Here is an 18,650-nt window from a genome sequence, read left to right on the forward strand (position 1 = left end):
TATTTTCCAGTCCTTTTGTGTTTTGTAGTTATTTAGTGACTCATCGCACCGTACATTCTTTTGCTCTCAAGATTTTCCACTAGAATGAGCATTCAGTGAATCGTTCAGTACGAGGAGAAATATTTTCACACACATCGAACATTTTCCACTGCACTTCCAAGCCTAGCATAATATTGGTTCTGGTAGAACACGCTGTGGGCATGTTTTGCTCATGTTTTGTAGCCGTTTCCTTTGGTCTCCATTTTTTTTAAATAATATTTGTCAAACTTTGAGGCGGCCGTTTGCCTTTCCACACTCGAAATATACCATGGGTGAGTTCCTACAGTAGGTATGACACAGGAAGTGAGTCTGTGTGGAGACAGGGTGGATGTTGACCCGAGCGAGGCCAGGTGGGATTCAGGGCCCATTCTTCGCCTCATAGCCTGGCGTAGATGGTTTGGTACCAGGATTTCTCTATAGAACCCGGCAGGAGAAGAGCTGTTAGTCACACACACCTGCCTTTCAAGTTCCCACGGGACCACGAGAAGGTTTTCTTGGTCTAACGGGACACACTCAGCGAGCAAGGGGACAGGGGTTCACATCGAGCCAAACCTCTTTTGACCTGATCACCTGCAGTAAAGACACGACAAAAGCACAACTAAAATCTGGTCAATATTTGTCTGCCGCGCTCCGACAGTTGAAAACAGGGAAGATGTCCTGCTACACATGCCAGGACTGGCCTGGTGGACATACCAGGCCACAGTCAACATACAGTAGTAACCCAGGTTCCCTCATGAAGCCCAGCCTTCAGCCGTCCAACACATGCTCCTGGGTTTCTTCTCCAGACTCAATAGAGGACTGAAGAAGACCAATGTTTACACACCGAGCCGTTCTCAGAAAGCAGCAGTCCAGCCCTTCAGGTTTTAGTGGGCGTTCTTACAGTGGGCCCTCTCGACCACTGCGGTAGATTTATCGTTGCCTTTGTCCTGTTCTGACCTGGGTCAGGCTCGTGGGCATTCCTGGGACTGGTTTTGCACCGGTTACTGAGGTGGTTTGGAGAGACTGAGACTAGAGGTACACATTCTGAAGGTGCATACATGTAACATGTGGACTGGAATGCTGCAGTTCTGCTATCCTTTAGAAGAGAGGTCAGCGTGGGTTAAGGCTGGGAATGGCTTGGTCAAGTTGGGCCAAAGATGTAAAGAAAAGGCTGTAAAAGCAAAATAGGCCAAGGGTTTAGTATTAAAGGGTTACAGGGTTAAGGTTAGACTGGGTTACAGATGGTTAGACATGGTTAGGGTTTGACCAGGTTAGACAGGTGTAGGAATGAAGGGGGGCGGGGGGGTTAACGTAGGGGAATAGATGTGTTTGACCAGTATCTAGGATCTGTGATCATCGGACCATCAGGAAGGCATTAGAACTTCTGACCCTCTTTATGCAAGATAGCCGTTATCAGCACCACCGTGACTATATACAGAACCCACATCTGCTTATCTCTGCAGCTGCACTCTGGAATCTCTCTCTCTCTCTCTCTCTCTCTCTCTCTCTCTCTCTCTCTCTCTCTCTGTGTTTCCCTCAAATCTCTCTCTCTTTGTGGCGCATTATCAAAACACCTACCACTAACTGTTGATCCGGCTCCCAGAATGATAAACATCTGAATCTGTTTGCTTTGTAGCTCTATAGATTAAGAAACAGTGGAAGATACCACCCGACCACAGTGGATGAGGGGAACCTCCCTGTCAGACGAAATCCTTTCCTCCGCTCCCTTCATCTCCCTCCATTTCCAGGCTCATTTGATAAGCCCGCCGGCTGGCCTGTTAGGTGTGGCTGTTTCAGCTTTACTGGCGACTTTCTGGCAGGAGGACAAGGGAGGCTAATGACACCAGTTCCCGCGCTCAAACCACTCACCATACCCCGACAACACAACAACAAGCCCGCATGCACGCCAACCACAGGAGGCCTCACGTTTGGATGCATACATGCGTACGCACCTCCCCTCTCATAAGCACAGCGTTTATGTTCCCACTGACACGCAAGCCAATTTAAAACCCTGCCACTGTGCGCTTTAACAGACATATAAAAGTCACATTCGCTTTAAAGATCTTTGATAAACCAGAGCCGTCCCCTACAACAGTCCTGAATTTCAGCCTTCCTGTTACTGTTAATGTCAATGAGCCTTGTACAGTCGACTTATAAGACTCGAGTTAAGACCGTGCCGGCAACGTCTCCCATAAAATTCCATTGTTTGGGGTGAGGTGCTGTACCAAATTACAGTGTTCCTTCTTTTTCAACAAGGTCTTTGTGAGGTCCTCATGTCAACACAAATGTGTTTTTCTACTGGGGTGCTCCGTGCCCATACTCTTCAAAGTCCAGTGTGTATGTCTGTCCCTCTGCATCTGTGGACACGCTGCGCTGCAGTCCTGTACCTGCTCTCACGCTTAACCAGGGGGCAGAAGATGAGTTACACATCTGTGAAAGTCTTTGACTATTCTGAGCACACACACATACACCAATTGCATTAGCCTTATCCAATCGTTTCAGCCCTGCTTTTCTCTCCTTTTGGATTTCGGTCCTCCAATGAGAGCAGTTAGCAGAGTATCAGCCATGCGGGCAGGGGTGTGGGTGTGTCCCCCCCTCCCTGTTAATCCTCGCTGGAGGCCTGAGGGGAACGAGATCTGCCCTAGAGGAAACTCAGACTGCAAAGCAGTCAGACTGTGGCGTCAGAGAGGGGCAAAGTGCCTATCATGTGATGTAAAAGAGCTCTGTTCATTACTACAGTACTGTAATGACTGACTTGTGGCCAATCAATGAGATAAGTAGAGTCATTCTGCAACGGGTTGGTCTTTTCCACCTATACAAACATTTGGTTCCCCATTAAAAGACATCCTACTGCTTGCTCTGGCCAGCCCACAGCCTTTGTATGGTCCCTGTTTTCCTGTTGGGAAACTGCCTGGTCGTGGGACATGTGTATTATGGCCTCCCCACATATGTTGGTTGCATGTGTGTGTCAGTGCCAGTCTGGACACAAAGTTGTGGTTGTGTGAGACCTGCCTCCCGCTCTGGGCGGTGATAGCTGAGACAAGCTTCTGGCACTACAAGGGAGCAGAGTCTCCACCAGGCTCTGTACATCGCTGCTGCGTTCAGTCCTCTCTCACAACTCCCTCATTCTTTTCCTCTCTCTCTCTCTCTCTCGCTCTCGCTCTCGCTCTCGCTCTCGCTCTCGCTCTCGCTCTCGCTCTCGCTCTCGCTCTCGCTCTCGCTCTCTCTCTCTCTCTCTCTCTCTCTCTCTCTCTCTCTCTCTCTCTCTCTCTCTCTCTCTCTCTCTCGCTCTCTCGCTCTGCCCTTCTTTCTCTCTCTCCCCCCCTCTCCTCGGAGGACGGACAGGAGGCCATTTTGGACAAGGACAAATGACCACTGCCACATGTTCCTGGTCTGGCGCTGCACGTCTGCGCTGCAGTGGCAGAGACGCACAGAGAGCTCTTTATGCAACCTCAGCGTCGCTACGGGGGGAGAGGAGGGTCCTATTGTGATGCTCCATTAATCTGCCAAGACCACTGTCGGAGGCCTCATCATTAAAACACACTGACATGTAGACAGCCATTAGCGAGGCAGAACACGTTTTCCTGTATCGTTAGCGCTGTTGACCATGTGGCAGAGTGTGCGGTGGGTGGAACGCTGACCAAGCAAACAAACAGCAGTCCTCGGAGGAACCGTACCTTCAGACCATTCTCATGATGTTCCCCTCTATCGAGTGCTAATGTGCTGTGTTTTTCTGGGGGTTGAGTGGAAACACATAAGCAGGCACACAAATAAATCTTTCTGATTGTTTTTTTAATCAGGATTCAGCAGGCCTTCTGGATGGCTTTTTCCATGACAGCCTTGGAGGTCCACTTCAGTGCTTCAGACCCTGGAGAGGTTCCCGAGCAACACTATCTATTGGTTGCTTACAGCTTGGTTACATGAAAAAGGGTTGTTAACATTACATACTGTAGGTTTTAACTGTACACCGTTTAGATTTGTCATCCTGCTATGCTGGATATACAATAGCTCACATCGGGAGAAATAATGCGTTTTACTCAAAAGTGTAGTGTCAATTGCCTAAAGTATTATATTTTCCATCTCGGAACATTTCCATTTCACATTTTCCTATTTCCGTTTTGAAGCGACCGTATGTTTTGCAACCAATTTGAACCTCTGTTTTGATCTCTTCACCCTCCAACGCTTTATATTTTTCTGCCCTTTCTGAGTAGTACGTTCAAAATAGACTACAATGACTGCTTGTCATGTAGAACAATTTTGCCTTATTCTAAGTAGTGCCTGTTTGCTGACAAATTGCAGGTTTGAAAAACTGTTTCTAGACAGTTGACATTTGAAATTGTATTTTCCTTGGCTGGTTGTCATTATTTAGTGTAGTTGTGTGAATTGTTTTTGTGTATAACAACAGCAGTGGGGTTTTGCAGTGGCTGGTAGCAGCAAATATCCGTCGGATGCATGTACATGTTGAACAATGTATTGGATATATTGTCATTGGTGAAACATCCAGCAAGTGAACCAGCCTGTCATCTGAACTTCTGGTTCTAGCTGGTCTATCCTCATGTGACCCTTCTAACAGTACTGACTAAAATACTCTGACCAACATATGAAACTTCAACTACGCAGATAGGCCTCTCCTCTTCGCCTTGAGAAAACCTGGCCTCTCTACAAATGAAGAAAAAGGAGAAATAAAAACTGAAATAACAAAACAAGGAAAGAATGCCAAATCCCTGTCTCTAACAAGCCCTTGTCATGTAAAGCCAGCGGCTCTGCACGCGTCCATTTCCTAACAGTTATGGCGTCCATAGAAGTACGTCTCTGTGGCCTTTATTGGTAGACGGGCACGTCTGCTGGGTGGAATTACAGGGTCCGCTGCTTGGATGTTTTTACGTGCGCCGCGTGGCAGGATATTTCAAAGAAAAACAAACGTCAGAGAGAGCTAAATCGCGGCTCCTCTTGCCCATCCCGCCACCACCCTGCTCCACAGGGCTGGTGTTTAAATACATGTTACGCTGGCTCCGCTCAGCCAGGAGCAGGGACTGAGGGCTTTGGAGCAGGTCAGTGGACGCTAGGCTACACCCTCTCCTCATTACAGCTGGGACTGGACTGTAACAGTCACCAGTCAGCATTTTTGGCTCTGCCACTCTGCTGTGTTTGAGATACAATGCCCTTTGTTCAGCTTTTTGACGGGGGTTGAATAGCCATTAAAAGCATTATGAGTATGTTATAAACAGTCATTAGGAATTTATGGCCATATCATAAACATTTATAAACTCCGTTACAAAGTGGGAGCAGATGTGTTTTGAGAGAGGATAAATCAAGCTGGGATGGGGATAGATGAGTCTTGATGGCGTGCTTCCTGATTGGCCGAAGAAATCCCACTTTCACCCAGAGAGCCCAGTAATTGGCTGAAACCATCATCCAGGAAGCCCTCTGGTTGGCTGGAACAGTAATCCAGGAAGCTGTCTAGCCCGTCAGTGTGTCCAGTGTCCAGAATAGTGGGCGGGAGGGTAAACCAAACCACTGGTTGTGGTCAGCTGGTCTGTCTCCCTGCCCTGAAGCATGGTCGCTTACTGTCCCTGAACACTCAACTATTGGATTGATTCAACAGAGAGTCAAGGGCTTCTGCTGTAAACCATTCATTCCCTCCCAAATCCGTCATGAATTTGGGTGTAATTTGAGGGAAACTAAGTTGGGTGGCCAAAGGGAATTAAGAATGTATTTGAAATCCAGAATGTTTGTGTAGCTTTGCAACACAGTATGCCCAGGTGTATTGTTTGGGGAGGGTTGGGAGTGAGGGATTCAGAATAATTTCCCTCGGTTGCACCGCTGCACATTATGTCCAAAAGAAACATAAATGAAGAGCATACACTGTCTACACATGGAAGATCTGTCTACGTAGGCATGTGCTCTTGTCACATCCTGTTCTGTGTTCCTCCACCCTGGGGTCTAACGCTGGTGCTGTCTTCCCAGGGAGAGAAGGGAGATGCTGGGCTGAGTGGAACAGATGGTCTGCAAGGAGTCCCGGTAAGTCTGAAGCTCCTCACACAGAATACAAACAAACCACACAAACACTATCGTCACTGAGTTGGAGGACAGTTACAGCAGGATACATTGCAGAAAGCAACCAGTGTGAAAGAACGTGAAAGAAATGTTCATCCAACTGCATCCAACTGTCTGATTGGTGACGACAAGCTTCCTAGTGTTTCAAGAAATAACAGGTATTGCTGATTATTTTTTAAGATGTTGGGGAACCCATTCCTGAAATCAGCTCTGTGTGTTGTACATCAAAAGTGTTGGGGAAAGTCAGTCATGTGAATGGAGCAACAAATGTGGAGATTGCCCACAAACAAACACGTTTTCTGCCCGTTCAGCACTAAAAAGCTATAATCAGAAAGTACTTTTTAAGTGACTTCATAAAGATCTGGGGTGAAAGAGGCATTAGGAAGTAGGCACGCAACCTTTCCGGAGCCGCCCCCAAATACTCCACCACTGGGTTTACCAACCTCAGCCAGGACACACGCCCAACACGTACACTGCCACACACACCACTCATGGTTAAAGACACACACACACAACCACGGTGCACACACATACACTATGTTCTCACACACACACACCTACACACACACACACCCGCCACACAATCACACACACACCCGCCACACAATCACACACACCCAACCACCATGTTCACACCCACTCCCACGCCCAACACTTACACACACGCGCCTAACACGTATACACACACAATCCCAGGTTAAATATTGAATAGTACACTGTCTGATCGACAACAGAACATTTTAAGAAGCTTGACAGAGGCAATAACAACACAGGAGATAGATCACTGTTATCTGCTGTGTGTCGTGATTAGACAAGAGATGAAGGTTCAGAGAACGAGAGAGGGAGGGAGAGAGCAAAAGAGAAAGAAAGGGAGGGAGAGAGTAAAAGAGAGAGAGGGAGAGATAAAGGATGGAGTGATACCGCGCAAAAGAGAGAGATAGAGAGAGGATGTGAAGGAGTGCAGCAGCTGTTGCATGTCTCCTGTGAGGTTTGGTTAGTCTCCAGGCTTGTTTTGCAGCGGCGGCGACAGCCAGTGTTTGTAACTCAACCACAGTGGTTGACATAATGCACGGAACATAATGGCTGCCAACCACTAACCAACATACCTCTGCACAGGCGTGCTTCAAACAGAACATCATAGTAGATGAACGTCAAACTGTACCTTCAGACGTCTGGGAGATAGCCTACCTGAGGTGGCCCATCACAGAATCACTGAAGCAGCATGTGGTTTGAATTCTTTATCAAACTGTTTCCTCCTAAACATTTATTCCGGGTGGCTGTGGTGTGTGTTTATGTGGTGTCGACGTGCCCAGCCTCCGCCGAAACAGTCAGCCAGAACAGTCAGTAAACATGGATACGAGTGTGTGAGAGTCTGGTTAAGTCATCATCATCACCCACAAGCTATAGTTTATAGACTGCAGTCTCTTTCGGCTTGTCTGACTCCACTTACTCCATTACCCAGAGGCCTTGTTGACTGGCTATCAAACTGGCATTGTAAAGGGTTATTGCTATTTTCTGATTCAATTCAATACAACATTGACCCCGTTGGGGCAGTCAGTTAGGGATATGACAGTGCTTCAATCAAAATACATACATACATGAAACTATACAACGCTCAGACAGTAAAATACATCAGTGAACAAATGACTATGCATGAACATGTCGTAAATTGTGTTACTACTGCGTTTGATTGCTGTTATGGAAGGCCTGATTAGGTTGGCAACAGTCAGTATTTAATTAGTATTTCAAACCCCAGTGTTGAGGGCTTGTACCCACCCTTATTAAGGACGTGTACCCACCCTTTCTCCCATGCAGAGAAACCTTCTCGCACGCACACAATCACACACACGCAGCTTTGTTTTCCGAATCAAACCACGCTCGCATGCGATGGGTGAAAACCTTGAGCAGAAGCCAGTTTGACGAGAGTGAGCCCTAGAGTGAGCCCCCGCGCTCTCCCCCGAGGTGAGACGGCCCCTGGCCCCCCAGAGGGGAGACGGCCCCTGGCCCCCCAGAGGGGAGACGGCCCCTGGGCCCCCAGAGGGGAGACGGCCCCTGGGCCCCCAGAGGGGAGACGGCCCCTGGGCCCACCGAGGGGAGACGGCCCCTGGCCCCCCAGAGGGGAGACGGCCCCTGGGCCCCCCGAGGGGAGACGGCCCCTGGGACCTCTGCTCCGACGTGCGCGCCTCCTCTGATCAAATGAGTCGTTAATGCGGATCAGGATGGAACACTGGGACCAACATCAAAGACACACTGTCCTCTTATCTTCCTTCCTCTCCTCTGCCCTCTCCTTTAATGATAAACTGTGTGTGTACGTGTGTGTGTGTTTTGTCATAATTCCGTTTTTTGGTATATACCACAACCGGGTTTTGTGTTAGTGTTTGTGTGAATGCAGGTAGGCTGATAAGTAACAGTTTGAATCACAGGGCTATATCCTTGCTGGGCCTGCTGTGTAGCCAAGACAACCAACTAAACCATAACTGTCTATTTTTGTGAGTGTGTGTTTCTGGGAGTGTGTGTGTTTTTCTGTGGGTGTGTTGGACCATGTGCATCTGTGTGTGTTTTCTCTGAAAGGTGAGGGTTGTTTTGGAGATGCTTGATATCACACCTAGGCGTATTTCCTCCTACCAAAGAGAGAGAGAGAAGCGGGGGACAAGGATAGGAAGATAGACAGAGAGTGTGAGAGCATGACTGTGTGTACACACAGTGTGTTTGTGTGCATGCGTACCCTGATGGGGAAGTTCACCCAGTTAAGGCTCAGGCCCTGCTCCCTGCTGGTAATAAATGAGGTAAGTGGAGCCCCCATCCGTCAGGCCCTCTGAGGACCCCAGCTGACCCCAGCTCACTCCAGCTTGAAGCAAGGAAAACAGGAGCTGTCAGACTGGTTCATTAAGGCGAGGAAAAAGAATCTAAGAATGTACAAAGTGCTGGAGCTGTGAAAGTGATCCAGCGTGTTGTTGATCATGTGCCTTGTCATGACGAGGCTGTCTCATCCTCAGGGGATTCGTGGACTTCCTGGACAGGCGGGGACAAGAGGACCTCTGGTAAGGTCCCACTGTACAGTCTAGCCAATCACAGCCCATCTGGTCAATACAGTGTACAATGGTAGGATCAATGCACCGTGAGTGCGATGCACGTCTCTGCTGGGGAACCAGAACAGCTTGGCCGATCTGCTCTCTGCAGGATATAAGATGCCTCTGGTCTTTCCGCAGGGGGAGAGAGGCTTGCCTGGACCGAACGGTGCTCTAGGGCCTAAAGGACCTCCGGTAGGTCTCATCTTCTCCTCCATAACAAGTCAGACTCAGACAGAGAGAGAGAGAGATAAAGAGAAAGAGAGAGATAAAGTCGTGTTTAGGCCAAGGTCATCTTTATTATCCCCAACGGGCAAGGTATAGCACCTTAGCTTGATGGCAGGAAATGATGTAAGTGCTCTATAGCATTACTGCTAACTAGCTCCACAAGGCCTCAAGGTGATAAATAGTCAGAACGGCGGGACTCGGTGTCTATGTTGTTCTGGTGTTAATTAGAGATGGCTGATTGTAGCTGCTCAGACGAGGGCGTGTTAGATGACTGGAGAGATTGCCCCTGAGGAGTTCTGCTCCCTCAACTGGTGGAAGGCAAGGTTACAGTCAGCCACAGACGAGTCACGCATTACCCTCCAGACGCTCTCATGCACACCACCGGGCTCCGGCGCTAGCACCACCTCCTGGTCAGGAAGAGGAACAGGTCAATACCCATGTCTGGTGAGACTTGACATCTGGTGCAAAACGAATCATCTCCTCTTGAGATTAAAACCAATCTTTTGTCTCTCCAGGTAAGATAAGGTAAATCAATAAATTGTATTTAACTAACGGTAGGCTTTGTCATTAGCAGGCTAGCTTTATTCCTCTTTTTATATCAAACCCTCCTAGAATAGAAGAGGGTTGGACAGCAACTGAAGCTAGACTGGAAAAGTCCTAAACAGGAACAATCCTCAAATGGAACAGCGCCATGTCATTTTTCCTCTGGTGTTTTCTGACTAAGCTGTCAGGCTGTTTTGTCACACTGCAGCCCCTAAAGTCATCTTACCCACTCTCCCCCTTCCCTCTCCTCTCTCTCCTTTTGTAAATCTCCCACTCTCTCACTTTATCTCTTTCGCTCCCCCCCTCCGTCTCTCTCTCTCTCCTTCCCTCCAGGGCATGCAGGGCCCTGTAGGAGTGCCTGGTGAGAATGGACGAGATGGCCCCAAGGTCTGTCCCCTCGGCCGTCTGTTTTAATTAGCGATTATGCTAATGCTAATGCCCTGTCCCCAGTGTCCAGGCTATTCACTGCTCTCCTGATAATGATAGAATTCGCTCAGACTTTGTTTCTCTTTCGACGAGAGGTCAAATGTGTTTCGGTCAGCTATGTGGGTCTGTATTCAGGGGAGCTGTGGAGACCAAGGAACATCTGGTTCAACTGGACTGCCTGGCCAAAAGGTGAGACGCCAGTGGAGACGCACTCCGGGATGAAGAGTCAGGAAACGCACACGCCTACACGCTTCCTCTCCTCTATCTCTCTGCGTGTGCCTTGGTTTTTCCCTTCACCTGTCCTTCTCCCTCCCTCCCTCCCTCCCCCTCCCTCCCTCCCTCCCTCCCTCCCTCCCTCCCTCCCTCCCTCCCTCCCTCCCTCCCTCCCTCCCTCCCTCCCTCCCTCCCTCCCTCCCTCCCTTCCCCTCCTCCTCAAGCCTTTCTGTCCTCCCGGTCTGACTCATCAGAGTACAGACACTGAGTGTTGTCACTGCTGGAACAGGATATTACTACACCGATGAATGAAGTTTGCTTTACTTGAAATTACTTGTGAAATTGCACAAGAAGGACTATTCCAGACCAAACTGTCACATTGTGGGTAACTTATGCCGTCATTTTTTGCTGATGCTGATATGCTTGAGTGAGCATCATATCCACAACACAGTCTGAAAGGCGACTGCTGCAGGTGCCTAAAGGTTTTGTAGCGTGTTTGTAGAAAACCGACTTCAATTGGGGAGTAAAAATGTTGCATGTGAGATGTTTACCTGTGCGACCTCTCACCTGTCACCTCTGTAGGGGTCACCGGGTGATCCGGGGTTTTCAGGGCAACCAGGTTCCATGGGGCTGCCAGGGTTCAAAGGTCACAAGGTGAGGCGACACCTGTTGAGTGTTGATAGAAGTCACACCAGCGCAACAGGAAGTAGACAAATAAAGCGGGAATTTAATAACAAACAAACCAAAATCACCTGTGGGGGAGCTAACAAGTCTGCCTGTTGCCTTGGCGGCGATGATATGTGCATGATTTATGACCGCTAGAGCCAGGAGCCTGTTCATTTGCATGTTTCTGCCATAAAATGTTGACGACTCTGCATAATGCATATTTGTTTTGTGCATTATTTATGTTTACTTACATCCTGGCGTGGAGAAGGGCTGAAGGGTTTGTCAGTGATTTTAAACTGTGGGCCATCCCAGACGCCTGCCTTCGCTTTGACGTATTCGCCGCTCTTGTTTTTCAGGGCGAGAGTGGAGAGACGGGGCCTAAAGGAAGCCAGGTAACTTCCTCTGCTCTCTCATTGGGTCTCTCAGAAAAAGAGTGGAGATAGCTACAGTTGCCATGGAGTCACGTGTGATCTGATCACACCTACAGTACTGTACAAAGCTGCTTCATTAGCCTAGCTTGTTAGCATGTCTTCAAAAACCACATTAAAATCTCTGATGATTCACATAGAATTTCAGAGCTAATTCACCTGGGGATATGGGTGCATGCTGTGGTGTTTATCTCTGACCTGTGCATCCAGCATACATTCGTTGGAAAGCACTTAGCGAAATATAGTAATCAAGTTTTACTCAGGTCAGCACAACACCAGCACTAATACCATAGATGACCCATAGAAGAACTGTGCTTACAATGTAATTAGTGTTTAATGAGTAACACTCTGCTCAGAAGTGTCGTACATAATCACTTCAGACAAGGTCTCTTGAGTTGTGGTGTCCTACCTTGAGAAAGACGTCCCTGTGTCGCTGCCCGTGTGCTCCCGGGGGTCTGTCTGTCCACATCGATCTGTCTCAACCAGTCAGCCCTTCCTCTTCAGCTGGTGATGATCGTCCTCGTGCTGCTGGACGCTGGTCCTGCACTACCATGTGCAGTCCAGCTATACCTTTGCATGATAGCATATCGTAATTGCACTGACTCAAAAAAATCGGGGTGCCCAGAAAATCTATGCACGCACGCACACACACACATGCACGCACGCACACATACATCCATTTCATCCAGGTTTCTTGTTCCAGGGGGAGCGGGGAAGTGACGGCGCTCAGGGAACGGCCGGCTTGCCGGTGAGTGCAGTTTCCTCTACCCACCACTGGGTGGCACTGGTGGTCACAGTTGCTTTAGCGTCGCCGTGGCGTGCACGCGCACGCCTTTCTCCCGGTGGCTCGCGTGTGCGTGTGCGATGAGTTGGTTGTGTGTGTCAGTTTGTGGGCCTTGTTGTTGAATTATTGTCATCAACAGGTTCTCTCCAAGTGCTCTCAGAGTGGCAGGCATATGACCCAGCATTTCTTACTTCCTGCTTTCATCGTCCAGCTCTTCAGTCACTGACTGTATGAGGGGCCTGCTTGCCATGACAACCCCATAGCTGTTCTACTCCAGAGGGTTGCTGTACAGGATAGTTCAGCTGTAGTCACAGGATTGTGTAAAGAGGAAGAACAGAATGCAGTAATGTGCAATAATGCAGGGAAACGTTGGCGCCACAGGAGAAACTATTTAAATAATATGAGTGCTTTCATCTGCAGGGAACGGTGAACATGTTGTGTATCTTTGGCAAGACGGGGTGCATTTTATAACTCGCTTTTCTTCCCTCCTCTTTTCCTCCTCATCTTTTCTCTCTCTTCTTCTCTCCCCCTCTCATCTCTTTTGTCGTCTTCTATCCCTCTCATCCTCTCTCTCCCCCCCCCCTCCCCTCTCCTCTCTTCTGTCTACCCTCCCCTCTTCCCTTCTTTGGCAGGGTGAAGTGGGACCCAGAGGAGGAAAAGGAGAGGTTTGTAGAATTAGACTGCAGTGTTAGATCTAATCTATTCTCCAAGCCTCTACATAACTCCCCGCCCACGAGACTGTCAGTGAGCTCCTCGCAGAGCTGCGGGAACAGAGCACACCCAGGGGTGTTCCTGCGTGACACCCAAGAGACCCTGGCCTAAGGGGCACGGATAAATCTGCCTCGCAGGATACACATCTACGATAGGATGTAGCATGTGTAAAAGCAATGTAGCGAGTGCCCCAGCCCTCGCGGCCAATAGGGATTTGGCTGTGTAAAAGCTCCTTTGGTAGGAAGCCTCTTTGTGACTGTCAGAGCAGAGCTTGAGTGACAGACGTGCAGGATTCAGATCTAAGTAAGGTCTCTGGAGACGTTTTGGCTCAAGGTCGAAAATAGGTCGACCGAGATGATGGAGGGGGTTACCGGGACATTTTTGCACAAAAGAGTATGGTCCTTTCTGACAGCACATTGTTCACTGCGTGTGTGCGTTATGACGTGTGTGTGTGTCCGCGTGTGTGTGTCTGGTCTCACAGAAAGGCGTCCTGGGAGAGATGGGTGCCAAAGGGCATGATGGGAAGAAAGGGGACGTGGGACACGCCGGCGCCGTCGGGCCGCGGGGATCCAGCGGCCAAGACGGGTTGCCGGGGCAACCAGGCGTCCCGGGCTACCCGGGGAAGCCGGTGAGTCTCTCGAGTCACCTGACCTTTTCCTGCGAACGCCGGACGGTCGGACGGTCGGTCGGACGGGGAGCGCAGGGACTGACGGGAGGACTCTCTTATCTGGGTTTCAGGGGAAGCCGCCTTCGGACGACCACCTGATGAAGCTCTGTGGAGCCGTGCTGAGGAGTGAGTGTTTCCCTGTCCGCCGATGCTTCGCTCGCTCTCTCATCCACGAACCTGATATGTCCTCTCTGTCTCTCTCTCTCTCCCTGCCTCTCTCTCTCTCTTGCTATCTCTTCAGATAATAGTAGAACAGGAGATAACATGAGTTTGACTTTATGGTCCACCCATTCCCCCCCCCCCCCCCTCTCTCTCCAGGCCAGTTGCCCCAGCTGTTGCAGAGCCTGGCCCCCCCCAGCAGCTGTGAGCCCTGCCAGGCAGAGAAGGGAACCCCAGGTCACCCTGGAGCTCCAGGGCCCAAGGGCTCCAACGGCCAGCCTGGATACCCCGGCAGGACAGGCCTTCAGGGCTACCAGGGCCCCCCCGGCCACCACGGACCCCAAGGCCTCAAAGGTGACGGAGGAACCGGGCGATGACAATGACAGTGGAGAGTTTCATTCGTTTGGGATGTGCATGCTGTGGCTTCCTCTGGACAGTGAATGTTGTGTCGTCCCAGGTGACATGGGGCCGCGGGGCTTGAAGGGGACGAGAGGAGAGAGCCGCCCTGGTCCGACAGGGCCCCCTGGACAGCCAGGTGAGTAACAGCCGGCAGGATTAAGTCTTAACTGGGCTGGATACTGAGGGATTAGGAATGTTTGTCGAAACCTCACGAGAGATTTAGTTGTCTGTTTGCTTGAACGAGGGTAAACCCTCGGCACCTTTGTCTGTCAAAGGCAGTTCTCCCAACACTCACAATCTTGTCACGGTAGCTTCCTGCTACTTCTTTTGCACTATTGGTATCTGTTGACCCCGCCGCCTGCTCCCTCCTCTCCCCCCCTTCACTTCACCTCAGGAGACCAGGGACCTCGTGGCTCGGACGGTGTCGGACGCCCAGGGCCCCAAGGGATACCCGGGAAGTTCGGTTCTCCGGGCGTTCCCGGTAAACGGGGCTCCCCGGGGCTTCCGGGAGTGTGTGACATGTCCATGTGTTACCAAGCCTACGACCACAGGGAGGACCGCTACAGCAAGGGGCCCAACTTCTGATTGGCTGCCACTCGTACTTGTAGCGGGTCAAAGGTCAACGTTGTGTAACAAAATATGGACGGTTTACCTGACACAGGTGGAGACTAGCGTAGATGTGTTTTCGAGTCTCCTTTAAATGAAGTTCAAACATTTTATACCCTCGACTATGCTTAACCTGTGTCTGGAACACCAGCCTGTCTTGTCATGGACTTGGTTGTTTGGTGGGAGAACAGGGGTCCCTTTTTTTACTAGATTGGTAGAAATGAGGACTGTCGGGTGTCGTATTGGTTTGCCGTAACCCTTGAGCCCAGGCTTTTGAGAGGTTTCAGGGTCAAAGGGCATCATGTCTAATGTTTTGGACTCTTCAGGATGATCGTTCCTCAAGGATAAAATTGATGTATTTATGATATTTTTTTCACATTTTCTTTCCTTTCATTTTGACCAAGACAAAATGTTTTGTTATCCTGTACATACTGCACTGCCAATGGTACTGTAACTTGACCTCCATGTTGGACATATCATTGTGTTAAATGTTATATCATGACAGGGGTATTCCTTTATAAAGTGGTCTTGTGAACCCAGATAGGGCTGAACAAGGCAACTAAACCTCAGCACCAACTTCAGAGGGGCAGTTTATGACTTAAGAGATGTTGAAACTGTCTATCTAGTCATCAATGGGGCATTGTTCTCTTCTAACATACTTCTCTAAGTTCAAGTTTTTATGTTGCAGAAACTATCTACATTTTACTCCTCATGAAGCATCTCTTGATTACATTTTTCACACATCACCTTGACTTTACTAACGAGTCGCAAGATAGCTTCACATTATGTGGCATTTCCCCATTTCCCATATCCAATAACAGTTTATGTTTGTAATTCTGCTGTGAAAAGACTACTGGTAATGATTAAATATACTTTGGTTTCTCTGAATAGCATTTTTCTCGTTTGTTTAACTTTCATAACTGTCATACCAGATGTTGTCAAATTTGAATAATTTCTCTTTACTTAACAACTCTTGGTATGTTATTTGATTTCCTTTTAAGAAATACTGTGCCCTATTAATGTTAATCTTATCGGTTGAATGTGGAAATAAAACACATGTTCAAAGTGAGGATGATTCACAGGGTGTATGGTTGGTATTTCTTGTGTATTCTCCACCCCTTGCTGTGTCTGTATGTCATTCTCTCTTCTCTCTCTCTCTCTCTCTCTCTCTCTCTCTCTCTCTCTCTCTCTCTCTCTCTCTCTCTCTCTCTCTCTCTCTCTCTCTCTCTCTCTCTCTCTCTCTCTCTCTCGTCTCTCTCTGTTTCTCCTCCTCCCCCCACACACACAGAGTCACTTGCCCCTGTGTAGTCACCCTCGAGTCCTAACTTATCTCAGTGAAAAAGGAAGCTCACTCCAACCCTACCCTCCACTTGCTGCAAGCACTCACTCCAGTCAAGGTTTTGGGGTAAGTCATTGGATTTAAACAGAATTGAATTAACTGATCTTTATTGATCCCTGAGGCAATGTTCTGATGTCATAGGCTTAGCCAAGAGTACTCATGGCAGTATCAACCAACATACATTTCCAACATACAAACCTCCTGTACGATTTTTGTGGGGAAGAAAGTGACATGTCTTCATGTCTGTGCACATTTTTACAGTACTGCAATGTTTTAGGGATGTAAACATATTTTTTTTATTGATCTAACTCCCTCAAAATACTAGTTCAGTAAAGTTATTTTGTTATTTTGTAGGTGTTTCCAAGACATGGATATGGATAGCAACTACACTGTAGATTACATGACATACCCTGATGATGAGACATTCTGCGACCGAGAAGACAACAATGCCTTTGGTGCGCAGCTGTCCATCTTCTTCTACTTGATCTTTGTCCTGAGCCTGCTGGGCAACAGCCTGGTCCTAGTGATCCTCTACAAGTTTGAGAAGATGAACACAGTAACCAACATCATCCTGGTCAACCTGGTGGCGTCCGGCCTGCTGTTCATGTTCAGCCTGCCCTTCCTGGGCGTCTACCACCAGCTCTCCACCTGGGTGTTCGGCAGGAGCATGTGCAAGCTGGTGTGCAGCACCTACAACCTGGGCTTCTACAGCTCCATCCTGTTCCTCACCCTCATGACCTTTGACCGCTACCTGGCCGTGGTCCACGCTCTGGAGGCCCACCGCTTCAGGAGGCGGGGCTACGCCATTGCGGCGTGTGTGGGGGTGTGGCTTATCAGCATCCTGTCCTGCTCCAAGGACCTTCTGGTCAACGACTTGAGGCCCTATCGAGGCGACGAGAGCATGCTGTGCATGAAGCTGGACTGGTCGACTTGGTTAAACTTGGAGCTCCTTGACCAATGGGAGCTCTACATCCAACTGGTGGTGTTCTTCCTCTTCCCGCTGGTGGTGATTGTTTCCTGCTACACCAGGATCATCATGACGGTCATCTCCTCCAGGGTGGTGAGCAAGTTCCGCACAGTCAGGCTCATCTTCGTCATCGTGCTGTTCTTCTTCATCTGCTGGGCCCCCTACAACGTCGTCTTTCTCCTCGACTCCTTCAAGAACAAGTCCTGCGAGCAGACCAACCGCCTCGGCTACACCCTCCACCTGACCAGGCACCTCACCTACCTGTACTTCTGCATCAGCCCCATGTTCTACACCTTCGTAGGCAGGAAGTTCCAGAACCACTTCCGCTTGCTGCTGGTGACCTCCATGCCGTGGCTGAGGGAACACATCAGGGTCAGCCAGAGTAGTAAGAGCAGCAAGATACGGAAAATAGAAGGGGGAGAGTTAGGTACTGACAGGACGAACGACTCTTAAGTTGTACAGTGTCTCGCGGTGTAATTGGTGTTCAGGAAGGGCACGTACAGCACAACTTCAATTATGCCCCCCAAAGCCTCAAAACGAAAAGCCTGATATTTTACAACACGATGATGTAGTTGCCAGGGGTTAAGGCGAGGATATATGTTGCCAAATGTTTTTGACCTGACCAATCCTGTCACATATTTATGATTTTACAGGAAGTGGGTATCAGGGCTTGATTGGAAGAAGCAGAAGGATAGGGTTTGTGTTCTGAAGCCTTGGAAAACACATCAATACAGCCAGGTACTGTACTGTGGAATGTAGATTGAGAAATATTGTGTATTTCTGTATGCATATAGTAAAAAAGGTGAATCACAAGTGTTCTCTTAAATGTACAAGGAATAATTAATGAATGCTTTTTTGTGGTCTGACCTGTGTACTGTGTTCTTGTGTGGTCACTTTTTTATGTTCCATATAATGTTCACAGAAAAGGACTTTCAAACACCAAAACTAGTTTCATCTGAGCTGCCATCATACCTAGGCAGCTTCCATGAGACAGGACACAAGCACACAAGCAAAATCCTTTAAGACAAGTAATTTATGACTAGGAAGTAAAAATGGTGTGACCTGTACAGTCAGTCAGTTCACAGTGGTGCCTAATCCAGTAGGATCTGGTCAATCATTGGGCAAGAAACTGAAGGAGGAAGTGTGCGTAGTTCCTGTGGGTGAGAGTCACTGTCAGAAATAGACACTGCTGGTGTAGGAGTGGAAGATGGAAATTCATGCAAACTCAGCAAGCATGTGGGGGGGGGGGGGGGGGTGAATGTAAACATTTTGGCTGTTTCTTAAAAGCAACTCGGCTGGACTTGGTCGTCGCTGGGGACGTTTCAGTGCAACAGAGTCTGTTACACTCTCACTCACCCCCCTTCACCCTGC

At 48.9% G+C, this 18,650-nt stretch overlaps 2 protein-coding genes across 3 annotated transcripts in view; both read left to right on the forward strand.

Moving 5' to 3' along the window:
- The window catches only part of si:dkey-225n22.4 (collagen alpha-1(XXI) chain), a 30,866-nt gene extending 14,824 nt beyond the window's left edge, over nt 1-16,042 (forward strand). For both annotated transcript variants that reach the window (XM_047023875.1, XM_047023876.1), the window contains exons 19-32: nt 5,986-6,039; nt 9,072-9,116; nt 9,285-9,338; nt 10,248-10,301; nt 10,476-10,529; nt 11,136-11,207; nt 11,576-11,611; nt 12,351-12,395; nt 13,064-13,096; nt 13,624-13,770; nt 13,881-13,935; nt 14,128-14,322; nt 14,426-14,503; nt 14,762-16,042. In XM_047023875.1, coding sequence (XP_046879831.1) covers nt 5,986-6,039; nt 9,072-9,116; nt 9,285-9,338; nt 10,248-10,301; nt 10,476-10,529; nt 11,136-11,207; nt 11,576-11,611; nt 12,351-12,395; nt 13,064-13,096; nt 13,624-13,770; nt 13,881-13,935; nt 14,128-14,322; nt 14,426-14,503; nt 14,762-14,952 — 1,113 coding nt within the window. In that variant the 3' untranslated portion in view covers nt 14,953-16,042. The remainder of the gene's footprint in view (nt 1-5,985; nt 6,040-9,071; nt 9,117-9,284; nt 9,339-10,247; nt 10,302-10,475; nt 10,530-11,135; nt 11,208-11,575; nt 11,612-12,350; nt 12,396-13,063; nt 13,097-13,623; nt 13,771-13,880; nt 13,936-14,127; nt 14,323-14,425; nt 14,504-14,761) is intronic.
- A 240-nt stretch (nt 16,043-16,282) lies between these two features.
- On the forward strand, nt 16,283-18,107 carry LOC124470197 (C-C chemokine receptor type 1-like). Its single transcript, XM_047023967.1, has 2 exons — nt 16,283-16,378; nt 16,667-18,107. Exon 2 carries the CDS (start codon nt 16,680-16,682, stop codon nt 17,730-17,732), a length of 1,053 nt encoding a protein of 350 aa, XP_046879923.1. The 5' UTR covers nt 16,283-16,378; nt 16,667-16,679; the 3' UTR covers nt 17,733-18,107.
- The last annotated feature ends 543 nt before the right edge of the window (nt 18,108-18,650 follow it).

This window comes from Hypomesus transpacificus, chromosome 8, assembly GCF_021917145.1.
Source record: "Hypomesus transpacificus isolate Combined female chromosome 8, fHypTra1, whole genome shotgun sequence".
In the NCBI taxonomy this organism is placed as follows: Eukaryota; Metazoa; Chordata; class Actinopteri; order Osmeriformes; family Osmeridae; genus Hypomesus; species Hypomesus transpacificus.

Bases quoted from the DNA above. Each gene is read 5' to 3' on its own strand.
- LOC124470197 (XM_047023967.1), top strand. From the start codon at position 16,680: ATGGATATGGATAGCAACTACACTGTAGATTACATGACATACCCTGAT.